Source organism: Camelus bactrianus, chromosome 6, assembly GCF_048773025.1.
Source record: "Camelus bactrianus isolate YW-2024 breed Bactrian camel chromosome 6, ASM4877302v1, whole genome shotgun sequence".
Lineage (NCBI taxonomy): Eukaryota > Metazoa > Chordata > Mammalia > Artiodactyla > Camelidae > Camelus > Camelus bactrianus.
In genome coordinates, this window is record NC_133544.1 from 28,133,690 (window position 1) to 28,148,186 (window position 14,497).

The 14,497-nt window shown below is 34.9% G+C and overlaps 1 protein-coding gene across 1 annotated transcript; it reads left to right on the forward strand.

Annotated features, from left to right (window-relative positions):
• The first annotated feature begins 13 nt into the window (after positions 1–13).
• Positions 14–11,553, forward strand: COX16 (cytochrome c oxidase assembly factor COX16). The gene is made up of 4 exons (XM_010962324.3): positions 14–231; positions 1,779–1,850; positions 8,866–8,928; positions 11,188–11,553. Exons 1-4 carry the CDS (start codon positions 163–165, stop codon positions 11,302–11,304), a joined length of 321 nt encoding a protein of 106 aa, XP_010960626.1. The 5' UTR covers positions 14–162; the 3' UTR covers positions 11,305–11,553.
• Positions 11,554–14,497: the final 2,944 nt, after the last annotated feature.

Here is a 14,497-nt window from a genome sequence, read left to right on the forward strand (position 1 = left end):
TTGCCTGGCGGAGGCCTATCTGGAAGGATTCTGCTCCGTGAAGCCAAAGAAAGGAGGTGAGTCCCGGATGTCCTCTTCGGAAGGGACGCTGAGCCGCTGAGATTCGGGAGTCCACGCTGGGCCTGTTTGGCTGGGCGTCGGAGCGGGTCGGAGAATTCAGTCATGTTCCCCAACGCGGCGATGCGCTCTTTGCGCAGGAACAAGACCCTTCGCTACGGAGTCCCTATGTTGGTGAGCGCTGTGAGGAAAATGTGGAAGCCGAATACTAGAAGAGGTTATAGTCAGAAATTTTCAGATTTAAAAAATATTTTGAAAGTAGAGGTGACAGAACTCAGAATGGATTAGATGTGAGATATGAATGAGAGGAGCTAAAGATGACTCCAAAGAAGCTGGCTTGAGTAGCTGTATGCAAGTATTTGACATTTACCGGGATGTGAAAGATTGATTAGCAACAGGTTGAGGCAGAAAGAGTGTTGGGGTAAAAAATCAAGAATTTTTTTCACGTTTATTTGTATATACCTGTTAACTTTTCAAATTGAGATGTCAAATAGGAAGGGCTGTCTTCAGTTCACTGCAGTGTTTCCCACTGCAAATGTACATTTGATTGTTATGTTACAGAGTCTGTTTAAATCCATGGAACTGGATGACATCACCTAGGGACTCAGTGTTGGTTATGAATAGGTAAAAGAGGTGTAAGACTGAGCCTTTTGAGATACTCCAATATGTTGAGATGGGGAAAGTGAGGAAAAATGAATAAAAGGAGACTAAGGAGGAGTTAGGAAAATCAGGGTTGTGTCCTTTGACTGAAACTAAGAGACAGAAGTTACTTTACTATACATAGAATTCTTACATATTGACATTGCAAGTATTAGTTGCTTATGTATAACATATTTTTCCTGGTTTGTTGCCTTTTGATTTTATGTCATTTTTATTTCATTTATTTTCAGGAAAGACACTTTAAATTTTTATGTGGTCAAATTTATTAGGTTTTGAAATTCATAGCCTTAAGATTTTGTTGGTATTCCAACTCTAAAATTATAAAATTTTATATTTTACAGTATATCTCTTTGTATTTCTTTAATTGGTAATATTAATAAATTGATATGAAAAGGAACGTAGAGATCAGACTTAATTTTCTCCCTCAAATTGCTAGCCTTTTACATCTTTAGGATGAGAGATTTAAGCCCATTGGATTATTCCAGGAGATGCTAAAGCAGCAATGACAATTTTAGGGCTCTTTTTAGGTTTACCACGTACTGAGAAGTGTGGCATATTTCATGAGATTCTTTTATCACTTGCTAAGAAAATGGAGAAAAATGCTCTCTAATTGGCTTATTTTGAAAAATTATGAAATTGAAAGAATTATGATCTGGAAGAAGCTAGGCCAGGATTTACTCCTGAATTTACCTAGTGTAATCATGGGCAAGTCATTTAGTTGGTTGTGCTTTTATTTCCTTATCTATTAAATGGATTTTTTTCCCTTAGTTCATAGGTCTTTTGTAAGAATCAACTAATATAATGCTTGTAATGGTGATATTTAACTCATAAGGTCAAATACAGTTATAGGGGTCCTGATTTTGGTATTTACTAATGTGCTAAAACGTTTCCCAGTGACAGTATATACTACATTTACTCTGAAAAGATGAATGATAACTCACTAGGAAAAATAAAATGTATAGGATTTTGTATAATCTCTCACTGTTGGCATTTAGATAAGTAGTATATAGGTAGACTGAATTTTGTCCTTCTATTTTAATTGTTTCCCTGTCTTGTTTCAGTTGCTGATTGTTGGAGGATCTTTTGGTCTTCGTGAGTTTTCACAAATCCGTTATGATGCTGTGAAGATTAAAGTAAGAACTGTCATGGAGTTTGACATGGGTCTGTGTCCTTGTATGTTCTGATTTAGGAGACATGTACTCAGTATACTAAGCAATCTGAGTTTCATCTTGCTTTTCAAGGCTGATATATGATCTTTGGGCTCTTTTTTAAAAAATTACTTTCCATTTATAGTAATTACAAAATATTGGCTGTATTCCCTGTGTTGTACAATACATCCTTGTGCCTGTCTTACATCCAATAGTTTGTACCTCTCACCCCTTGACTCCTATATTGCCCACCCCCTGACTGGTAACCACTAGTTTGTTCTCTATTATCTGTGAGTCTGCTTCTTTTTGTTATATTCACGGTTTGTTGTTATTTCTTGGATTCCACATATAAGTGATATCATACAGTATTTATCTTTCTCCATCGTACTTCAGTTAGCTTAATGCCCTCCAAGTGCATCCATGTTGCTGCAAATGGCAAAATTTCCCTCCTTCTTATGGCTGAGCAGTATTCCATTGTATTTATATACTACATCTTCTTTATCCATTTGTCTGTTGATGGACACTTAGGTTGCTTCTATATCCTTGCAATTGTAAATAATGCTGCTGTGAAGATTGGGGTGCATGTATCTTTTTGAATTAGTGTTTTTGTTTTTTGGGTTTTTTTGGATATATACCTGGGAGTGGAATTGGTGGGTCATATGGTAGTTCTATTTTTAGTTTTTTGAGAAATATCCGTGCCGTTTTCCACAGTGGCTGCATCAATTTACATTCCTACCAACAGTGTACAGTGGTTCCCTTTTCTGCGTATCCTCATCAACATTTGTTACTTGTATTCTTTTTGGTGATAGCCATTCTGACAGGTGTGAGGTAATATCATGTATACTCAGTACACTAAGCAGTCTGTTTTATCTTGCTTTACCAGGCTGACATATGATCTTTGGGTTCTTTCTTATTCTTTAAAATAGCATTAATGATCTCATGGAAGTGAATCATGAAATATAAAGAATTTAGTAATCTTTCTTTATTCACTAATAGAAACTTTGCAGTCATGTTAGCTTTTCCCCACAAAATATGCTCTGATATAGTTGTTTTTGGGGTCTAGATGGGACTAAAGAACACAGGACAGTCTCACTCCATTTTATTATTCCAATTGTAAATTACCTATTTTGTAGTAATACCAATAATTTTATAAATTATATCAATATATATCTTTAGAAGCTAATACTAAAAGAAAAGAAAATTGTTTCTCATTATAAATAGTGCTACCTATCTTTTTACAGGGAACCTTTTTCTAGGTATGCCTTTGTGGTAGGACTATGGATATATTATTGTCTTTATATATATTCTTTATAGATATATTGTCTTTATTTTACAGGTGAGGAATCTGAGGTTCAGAGAGCTCAAGTAACTTGCCTAAGGTCACATGGCTATTTGGGGGTAGAACTAGGATTCTCACTTTTATGATTACATAGTTACTGTCAAATTCAGGCCTCTTGATTCAGAGGAACTCTGGTAAACTCATTCAGAAGTATGTAGTTTTTGTTTGTGGCCCACATCTGATATCTGAAGGTATTTTCTTCCCAAGTACAGTTGACCCTTGAACAACAGGGATTTGAACTGTGCTGGTTCACTGATACATGGATTTTTTTCAATAAATACTACACTACTACACAGTCTGCAGTTGTTTCAATCAACAAACGTGGAACCCGCAGATATGACAGGCTAACTGTATATTTATTGAAGAAAATCCCTGTATAAGTGGACCCTCAAAGTTCAAAATCATGTTAAGGGTGAGCTGTATTTCATTAGCAGACCTCAGCAATATCGATGGAAAGTAAAGAGTACAAAAGGCCTATTCAGTTTTTTCAGTTAATTTTATAGTTTCAGAGAGATATCAACTCTATCTAGTCTTGAAGACAGTGAGTATTAGAATAAAGACTAAGTTTAAAAGGAATATGTAGTTTCTGTGAGGGAATAGAGCAATTATCACCTGAATTTTTAAGTTCCTGTTAGCATCCCAATTATTTTATTACGGAATTTTTTTCCCTTTTGCTTTAAGATGAAAGTTGTAATAATTTGACCTTTAGAAATGGAATATCATGTATATATTTGAAAAATAATTGAACATTTGTCATGTTTTGATCATATGTTAAGATACTACAGATAAAGATTAAAGAAACCGGTTCTTATGTGTATGAAATTCATCTGTATTTTACCACTAAATTCAGAGTCAGCAAGCTTTTCCTGTAAAAAGCCAGGTAGTAACTATTTTAGGCTTTGTGTTAGAGTAGATTTGATTCATGGGCCATAGGTGCTGACCCCATGATTTTTTCACTGCTACTATATGGTATTCCACTAATTATACCATAACTTATTTATGCATTTTATTATTAGACATTTGGGTTGATTGGCAGTTTTGGCTAGTGAAAATAATGCTGCTGTGAACATTCTTGTATATTTTTCTTGTTGCACTTGTATAACTATGGCCCATGAACCAAATCTACTCTAACATCCATTTTTGTAAATGAAGTTTTATTTGAACACAGCCATGCTCATTTTTTATTTATCTATGGCTGCTTTTACGATACAACTGCAGATTTGAATGGTTGTGAGAGAGTCTGTAGCTCACAAAGCCTACAACAGTTATAGGTTATGTTCATCATACTTTATCTTTATTTGATAATTTCTAAACTGTTTTTCAGAGTGATTGAATCAATTGTAGGGGAGAAAAAAAAATTTCCCTTTACCTCTCTACGATCTTGGCCAAGATCCTCCTGTAATAAAATACAGATTAACAAGAGAAAAGCAAACAGAAGTTTAATAACATGTATACCTCCTATGGGAGATACTCAGGAAAACTGAGTAAAACTCTCCCCTCCCATCACCTTAAAAACTATCATAAGTTAAAGACAAAAGAAGGACGGGGAGGGCAGTTATGAGAGGTTACTGGGAACAGCACAGTAAACAGGGTAAGGTTGTTATATGGATTTAAGTGGATCCCTTCTCCACTGGTAAGAGTTTCTTGTGATTTAGAATCATCCTTCTTAGTACAGAAAGGGAGACACTTACAAATGGAGATTTCCTTTATAAATGTATGTGTCCCTCACAAAAGGGTAATTTCTACTGTTTTTCAGAGCTTCTATGTCTGCTGTTTCTTAAAAACAATCATCTCAAGATAATCCTTAAGCCAAGGAGGCATATTTTGGTGTGTCATTTTCTGCTCCCCTTTACAGTCTACACTCCTGCTTTAAAACAAAGGATGTTGCCCTCCATCCAGTTCTGTAGGTGCTAAGTTGTTAGCTGCTGCAGTCACTGACTTACAGTACGCACTGAAAGGAATTCAGGCTGAAGAACTCTGCCTTGGGAAAACAGACAAAACAGGCCCTTAGTTAGATAAATTTTGGGAACAAGTTTTTATGAGCCCAGATTCTTGCATCTTCCCATACTTAGAAAAGCATTAAAATCATTAACCGAGATGTCTGTTCCTCCTGAGTAGCAGTAACCTACCAAGATGTATGCTTTATTGCACATACTCCTTAGCCAAAATCATTTACTAGCCTCTCTCCCTACCACTTCAGAGCAGTTCCTCTGAGCTATCTGGGAGGCTATCTCCTGGGCTGTAGTCCTCAGTAAGACACTGAATAAACTCAATTTACAACTCTTACATTGTGTGTTTTTCTTTCTGTCGACACTGCCAACAGTTTATTGTTCCCAAGGCGCCAAATACTTGCCAGTAGTGCCAGTACTTGGCTGTTGTAGGGTTGGGGTTTTCCTTTTCTTTCTTTCTTCCTCTTTTCTTTTCTCTTTTCTTTCTTTTCTTTTTTTCTTTCTTTTCTTTCTCTTTCTTTCTCTCTTTCTTTCTTTTCATTTTTTAAAGCTGTTTTGGTGATGTGTTAGAATTGTTCCCTAATTATGTAGTGAACTTGAATTTTTCATAATGAAACTGAGTCCCCCTAAAACCAAGTTCCCTTACCGAGTTTATGATTAATCCATCTAGCTAAAATTTCTTTCCCTTTCTTGTCCCCTCTGACCTAAATCTTGAGCTAACTGAACACTAATCAACCAGAGTCAGATAACTAAAATTGCTGTTGTTGATAACATTGTTAATGTACTAAAATTGCTGTTATAGACATCTTCATTAATGTACAAACTGAGGTTGTTTATCCAGGGGAAGAAGAGCTAACAGACAACAAGCCATGGACCACCTGGCCAGAGAATCATAACCAGAAATATCCTGACTTCCCAAACTGAGATTAAGAAATATCACAAGATAATGATTAATTTCAGCCTCTTTCTTCTTCCCCTTTTAAAAAAGACCCAACTCAGAGACCAAGTTGAAGTGGATCTGAGGCTTGTCTCCCACTCCCTTTCTTGGTATTCTGCAATTAACGCTGGGTGTCAGTAGATTGACTTTGCTGCGTGTCAGGTGAGCAGACTGAGTTTGGTTAAGTAACAGTGACTAATGAGGTCAATCACTTTCATATGTCTATTGGCCATTATTTCCTTTTTTGTATATCCTCTATTTGAGGTTTCAGGTCTTGGTTGCCCATTTTTTCCTACTGAGTTGTTGGTGTTTTTTCTTATTGTTTTGTAAGAACAATTTGCTTTCTTTGTACATGTTGGATTATAAACCTTTTAGTCTTCACTTTTTTTGTGTGGGGCAGTGGGGTAGGTAATTAGGTTTATTTATTTTTTTTTCCTGGAGGTACTGGGAATTAAAACTAAGACCTCATGCATACTAAGCACATACTCTACCACTAAGCTATACCCTCCCCCCTAGTCTTCACTCTTAATGATATCTTTCAATGAACAAATTTTCTCAAGTTTAATGTAGTTTATTTTATTCCTTTTTTACTTTATGGTTACTTTTTCTTTTTGTCCTTTTAAGAAAATTGTTTTCTACTCCAAAATATAATTTTTAAAATATTATTGCTAAAAATTTTTGTTCTTGCCCTTTATATTTGGGGATACATTCCATCTGGAATTGATTTTTGCACATAATGTGAGGAATTGTGATGTGATTTATAATGAGAAATGTGTATTTGGTCTTTTTATTTTTGACACAGAGCTTCTAAAACCTGGGAATTTCCTAAATAATAAGAGCAATCAGGGTGCCTTTTGTTATGCTAATGAGGTGACTTGGAATGCCCTTGGGTAACCTAAAGAGGGGGCTCGTTGCCAGGGGAGTCAATCCTTTGACTAGAGGGTTGGAACTTTTAGTCCCACTTCCTGACCTCTGGTGGGGAGTGGGGCTAAGGTTGAATCAGTTACTGATGGTCATGATTTAATCAATCATGCCTTTGTAACAAGGCCTCTATAAAATCCAAAAGATAGGATTTGTACAGCTTCCTGGTTGGTGAACCACGTGTAGGTGCTAGGAGAATGGCACACTCAGAGAGGGCATGGAAGCTCTGCACCCTTTCTCCATGCTTTGCCCTATTTATCTCTTCTATTTGGCTATATCTGGCTTATATCCTTTTATCCAATAAAAAACAATGTTTCTCTGAATTCTGTGAGCCACTCTAGCAAATTGATCAAAACCAAGGAGGGGTTATTGGAACTGCCAATCTATAGTCAGTGAGTCAGAAGAAATGTTTTTCCTTAACATATAAGCATAGAGAATTTTCTAGTTACTATTTTTTATTGTTTTTTAAATTGACTGTGGTATAATCAAAGAAATATTTTCAATGAGTTTATTCTTTTGATTTTGTTGAGACTTGCTTTATGACCTAACATATCAGTTTGTACAAATGATATATGCTTGAAAAGAATTCACATCCTGCAGTTGTTGGGTACATACTAAAAATTTATACATCCATTTGGTCAAGTTTGTAATTTCTGTTTTTTCAAGTTTTCTGTATTATTGACTTTTAAAATCTGTCCATTCTCTTACTGAGAGAATTGTGTTAACATCTCTCATTATGACTCTTTGTCTATTTCACCATGATATTGGGTGCGTATAATTTCAGAATTATTATGTCTTCTTGAATTGGATTTTTGTTGTAATGAAGCTTTGCTTGGTGATAATGCTTTTTCTCCTTAAAGCCTATTTTGTTGGGTATTAATAAGGCTTCACTAGCTTTCTTTTTAATCTCAACCTTTCTGTAAACTCAAGTTTTATTATATTTTATATATTATATTATTTTTATATATTACTCATTAATTGCTGATTACTTATTGCCCTTCCTCCATTCTCTTTATTTTGTAGCACTGAAACCCCTAATAGACATATTTTGGATCTAGCTTTCATAATATGCTTTTTTCCCCCCATTTATCTCATCTGTTTGTGCATGATTCTAGTGGAATTCTTAAGTTTTGTTCCTAATGTACTGATTTGGTCTTAAGCTGTTTTTAGTCATTATTTAACTCTTCCACTTAACTTAATTTGGGTTTTGTTGTTGTTGGTAGTTGTTTATGAATTTTGGCAGTCACATTTTTCTTTCCTAAAGACTTTGCCACACACAGATAACAGCATCAGCTCCTGTTTACCACTATGGAATCCTGTCTAATTTTTTCATGGATACTTCCTTGTTTCTGGTGTATGCAAAGTGTTCTTTTTTGTTTTCAAGTGCAGCATTATATTTATTAGTGTTTTTATAATGATTCTGTGTGATAACATAATTTAAGGTGGGGGTCAATAGCATAGACTCTGGAGTCAGAGGGCCAAGGTTCTAAGCCAAGTTCTGCCTCTTTGACTAGTTTTTCAAACTCCCTGTGTTCCATTATCTTTACTTTGTTCACAATAATAATGATACTTATCTCACAGGCTTTTTTTTTTTTTTTTTGAGGATTGAAAGAGGTAATAAACATTAGAATGCCTGGCACATAACAAGTGCTCAGTTAATAGGAGCTGCTGTTAGTGGTAGTAGTGGTGGTGGTGCTGTATTAGTTATCATTGTGGAATTGGATGGATCATGGAGATCTTCCCATATTTTTGTAACCTGCCACACCATCCTAGCCATGCCTTATATAACTTTTTTAATTGAAAATTGAATCTAACATACTTAAATTACTTATGGCTGCTCTTTCTTTTCTGTAGATTGATCCTGAATTAGAAAAAAAGCTGAAAATGAATAAAATGTCATTGGAATCAGAGTATGAGGTACAGTATGTTAATGTAGCAATCTTCCTAGTCATGACTGGTTCTATCTGACTTAAGGTAAACTTAAATTATTACCAACACAGAAAAAAATTATTTACCTTAAATACATGCTGTTGGAATAACTATGTGGCCATTTGAAAAGAAAATAAAGGTGGATCTATATTTCATATACTGTGAGTAAATTCTAGGTGGATCAAGAATTTTTAAAAAAAATTTTAAAAGCTGAATGTGCTAGGAGTAAAAAAAAGGAGATTCTTTTTTTGGTCTTGAGTAGGAAAAGCCAGAAGCTTTAAAAGTAAAGAATGAGTTCATACATAAAAATTCAAATGTTCAACCTAAAAAAAACAGTGTATATAAAGTCACTAGTTAAATGAGAAATTCTAAAAATATTATTCACCTTATCATGATGAATTAATTTATTTAAATATGAAGAGCAAATCCATATGGAAAAGTTCAATAACTCAGTAGGTCAGTAGGAACATGGGCAAAGCATGTAGTGAGTTCAGAGGCAAGGAAGTAAATATTTTTAAATGTGTGAAGAGACGCTTGACTTATAATAGGAATGTCAGTTAAAATTATAATGAGGTATCATTTTCCACATATCTGGTTAACAAAATCAAAGAGTTTAATAACACATTTTGTTATAGGACATGGTGAGGGATGATGTGCTCCATCTCGGATTGTATTTTCCTACTTCTTTTTATGTTTTGTCATTTTTGATTGAAAGGTGAACATTGTGAATAATATACGTTGAAGAGACTTGTGAAAAGTGTTGATTCTCATTTTAGCAGGCAGTTCAATTATTGTCTGATCATTTTGAGCTTGATTTTATGCTTTGTAAGGGAGCATCTGTGGAAAAGCTGTGATGTTTCCTAAACCTCTCTAACTTTATGGAACTTATTCTCCACACTGTTTCCTCAGAGGATCTTGTCAGAGATTGGACCATTTTTGCATGAAGTTGTTCTGCCAACCTTGCATCCCATCTAAGAATTGTTCTTAAATTCTCTTGAGCATACATGTCTTATGTTATCTGAGTGGAAGCCATTATTCTTTCTTAAAACCTTTTTTATAACTTTGGATCACTTCATAACTATACTTGAAAATAATTTACTCTGTTCTTGCACATTAGATTAGTAGAATTTTGTTCACCCATGTATATTTAATAGACACCTGGTAAAGCTATAAGTGAAATTTAGAGAATGGTTTCATTCACTACTTCCCCATTATTTTGTCAAAACCTGTAACTTGCTCCTTCTCAGTATATAAGCAGTATATAAGAAGGTTTTTCTGGGAGTAGACTTTCCTTTTAGTTCTAATAGAAACCCCAGCATTTGAGAACTGAAGAAACCGTGTAGACCATTTGGTTTATCCCTTTGCTTATTACTTATGAGAGAATTAGTGCCCAGTTGGCTCAAATCACATGCCCAGTGTTACATAGCTATTAGTAAAGGAGTAACACTTAGTATGTAACTGCCAAGGTAAATTTGTATCATTTCCCCTGTCTCTGGATATAAGCTATCCTGTGTTCTCTGAGTCTCTTTTTCTGTCTTGTTCACTAAATTACTCCAGAATAACCAATGCAGATGTATGAAATTTACTGTCAGAGTGATGTCAGAAGGTAAAGAAACATTTTTCTGCCCTTTTTTCCTATTTTCATTCCTGTGGTTGAGAGATACTTCACACTAACTGAAGACACAATGATCCAAACTATAGTTGAAACTAGTTTTTACTGCCTAAAAGGGCTTTGCTCGTGACAGCTATGAGGGAATATCTTTTTATTCTTAAACACGGGCTCATTTCTGAGGTGCAGAACAAATTATCTTGATCTCTCGTCCTTCTAGCAGACTCTAATAGAGTCTCCACCTTTGTTCTTTTCTTTTCGTTTGCTACCATCACCCATATTAACCCATGCTAGTCATTATTATGCTGGATCAGCCTTAGGAGTTGGACTTTTGTTTTACCAGCTTTTCCCCTTTCTTTGTGCTCTCAAACCTAAAGCATATAGACTCTTTCTATTGTAGTATTTTTATTCTGATGGGGGAAAAGGTAGGTATTAACATCAATAGCAAGCAAGAAAAATTCCAAGTCCTTAGAAATACATTTCTTTAATTACTATGCTCGACATGCAGTTGATTTATTTACTAAAATTATAATTGAGGGCCTATTGAATTCTTTCTATTCATTTATTCAGCCATGTCTTAATCAGACCCACATGGCTCCTATACTAATACATATGCTTTAATTTTCATGGCTCTATAGAAAATAAAGGATTCCACTTTTGATGACTGGAAGAATATTCGAGGACCCAGGCCTTGGGAAGATCCTGACCTCCTCCAAGGACGAAATCCAGAAATCCTTAAGACTAAGACAACTTGACAATGCTGATTCTTTATTTTTAAATAAAAATGTTATCAAGTGGAATTTCCTCTACATACTCCTAGCCAGTTGGGGGAAAAAAAATTCCAGACCCGCAGAAGCCTGGATGTGAATAATTTGGTGAAAAATACTCTTGGTAAAGAGTTAAGTATGGGTTTTTATTCTTACCAACTCTTCCATTTTCAAGTGAAAGTAATAATGTTGACCATATATATTTTCTACTGCTCAGTAAAAATATGAATACTTAAAGAGTGTCATTTATTCTACTTCCAACTACTAACACATATTTCTTTTCTACCAGCCAGTAGGGTAACATTTTGATATTTCAATCTGATTCCTAATGAGAATAGTAGGTCTGGATCCAAATTTTCACAGTAACATCAAGCAGGATTTTATGTCAAACGTATGTGAAAAATAATATTGATCAGTCGTTATTTATAATGTCTCACGTGGCATTCTAAGCAGTCTTCAAAGCATCACCTGATAATCGTATTGATACCATTAAAATGTATTAAGAAAATTGTTCCTAGTTAAAGCAAAAATCGTGTAGTAGTATTTATCCCAGGTATACAAGGCTGGTTCAGCATTCAAAAATCGGTTAATGTACTCCATCACATCAATAGGTTAAAGAAGAAAAATCATATGATCATATGAATAGATGCAGAGAAAGCATTTGACAAAATCCAAAACACATTCATGATAAAAACTCTCAGCAAACTAAGAATGGAGGGGAACTTCCTCAACCTGATAAAGGACATCTACAAAAAATCTACAGCTGACATTGTACTTAATGGTGAGAAACTGGATACTTTTTCAGTAAGATCAGGATCAATACATGTCCCCTCTCACAACTCCTATTTAACTTCATATGGAAAGTCCTGGTTAATGCAATAAGACAAAAAAATGAAATAAAAGGTTTACAGATTGAAAAGGAAGAAATAAATGACTGTTAACAGGTGACATGGAGAAAATCTTGGCGAATCAACAACAACACACAAACCTTATGGAACAAATAAATACAGCAAAGTTGCGCAATCCAAGGTTAATATACAGAAGTCAGTCACTTTCCTGTATGCCAGCAATGAACAACTGTAATTTGAAATTAAAAGCACAATTTCATTTATTAGCATAAAATACCTTTGGTATCAAGCTAATGAAATATGTATAAAATCTAAATGAGGAAAACTTCAAACCTTTTGATGAAAGAGATCAAGGAAGATCTTAATAAATGGAATGATATGCCATGTTCATGGATAGGAGGACTCAATATTAAGAGGACAGTTCTCGATTTGATATATAGAGTCAATGTAATCCCAATCAAAGTTCTGGCAAGTTATTTTGTGAATATCAACAAACATTCTTAAGTCTTATGGAAAAAATCAAATGTGATGACAATGATGGATCAAATAGAAAACATCAATAAAGTAGAAATTACAAAACAGAAACCAGTGGAAATTATGGAGTTGAAAAGCACAATGACCAAAATGAAAAATTCACTAAAGAGGCACAACAGTAGTTTTGAGTACAGAAGAAAGAATTGAGTAACATGGAAGATGAATAGATTATGAAATCTGAAACAGAGAAAGAAAAAAGATAATCTAGATAATAAAATATAACAATTATACAACATAATATACAACTAACAACACAGTTCAATAATGCAGGCTGTATGCTCTCACCACTGCTATTCAACATTGAACTGGAGGTTTTAGCCAGGACAGTTAGGAGGGGGAAAAATAAAATAGGAAGCATCCAAATTGGAAAGGAAGAAGTAAAACTATCTCTTTTTGCAGATGACATGATCTTATATGTAGAGCATTTTAAGGCATTGACTAAAAATTATAACTAGTAGATGAGTTCAGTACTCATATGGGTGTTAGACAAAGGGGTGGCATTTGGATTTGTTAAAACTATAAACTTCAAGGGCAGAGAGTATTTTAAGTATCCTGCCTGATCTCTTGTCCTCTCTCCTCTCTCTACAACACCAAAGACAGTGCTTTCTGAACTGACCTAATGTGGAAAGTCTTTTTCTTTGGGAGTTCTTCACAAGCTCCTGGTAAGGAACAAATATACTAATTTAAGACATTGAGCCTTTGAGAATCCATGGGAGCATTTCAGCTTAGAGTGGATTGGTTATGTTCTATCATTGTCTTTGAGTTCCCCACCCTAAGGAAAACTCAGCTTTCTCACACAAAGTGTTAGTAATCAGTGAAGATTTCATAAAGAGGGCAATGTTTACACTGTACACCAAACAACAAGTAACTCAAAAAATACCCTTACTACATTTCTCTTTCCCACAAAGTCTGTCATGGGTATCTCATTCTCTTCTCACTTGGCCATTTCCCCATGTAGGGCCCAGCCTTGATGGATCCTGTCTTTTCTCTTTCTGGATCTTCTCTTGCTCTTAAGTAATAATGCTCTCAACTCATTCCCTTCTCCCCACACCACCTCAAACTCATTACTTTCACATGCACAGCAAATTAGCTTTTCCCTAGCTCCTACAAACCAGCACACCCATCCCCAGAAGCTTATTTCTGTCATAGGGAACTCGTGAGGGATCATAGTGAGGAATGTTACATTCTATATATTAAATATACGTATATTATCTTGGGAAGATTATCTACTTGGTACCTCCGTTTCCTCATGTGGAAAATGGGAATAATAATCACAGAGACATCGTAGAGTTGATGTGAGCTAACTGATGTAAAGCTAGTTATGCCAATAACTGGCAAAGAGCAAGCACTCTACAAAGTTAATTACTATTATTAACTAGGAAAGAATTACTAGTAACAAAAATTCTTATCAGGATGTCACATCAAAAATAGTATTTTAATAGCATTGCTCAGCAGTCTATTAAATTAATAGCAATTAACCTTGTGTGAAATATCTGTCTAAATAATCTTGTCTCTTCTGCAAACAGCAAAGTTCAGTGAGAAAACATGCAAACTGATAGACCTGAATTGGAGTCTTGGCTCTGACAGTTGGTCAGATAAAAACTGTGTAATCTTAACACAAATTACAACCCACTTGCGTCTCAGTTACCTTGTCTGTGAATTGGAGTTCTGTAGTCGTTTGTGTCAGTTAACCTAGGTGAGGTATGTAAGGCACTCAGCAAAGAAACAGGCAGAGGAAACATAGGTGATCCAAGGGTGGCTGTTATTATTGACTAGTAGATGAAAAAATAAGTCTTTAC

Coding starts and splice junctions, on each gene's coding strand:
- COX16 (XM_010962324.3), top strand. CDS start 163: ATGTTCCCCAACGCGGCGATGCGCTCTTTGCGCAGGAACAAGACCCTT. Junction 232..1,778: donor GCTACGGAGTCCCTATGTTG/GTGAGCGCTGTG, acceptor GTCTTGTTTCAG/TTGCTGATTGTTGGAGGATC. Junction 1,851..8,865: donor ATGATGCTGTGAAGATTAAA/GTAAGAACTGTC, acceptor TCTTTTCTGTAG/ATTGATCCTGAATTAGAAAA.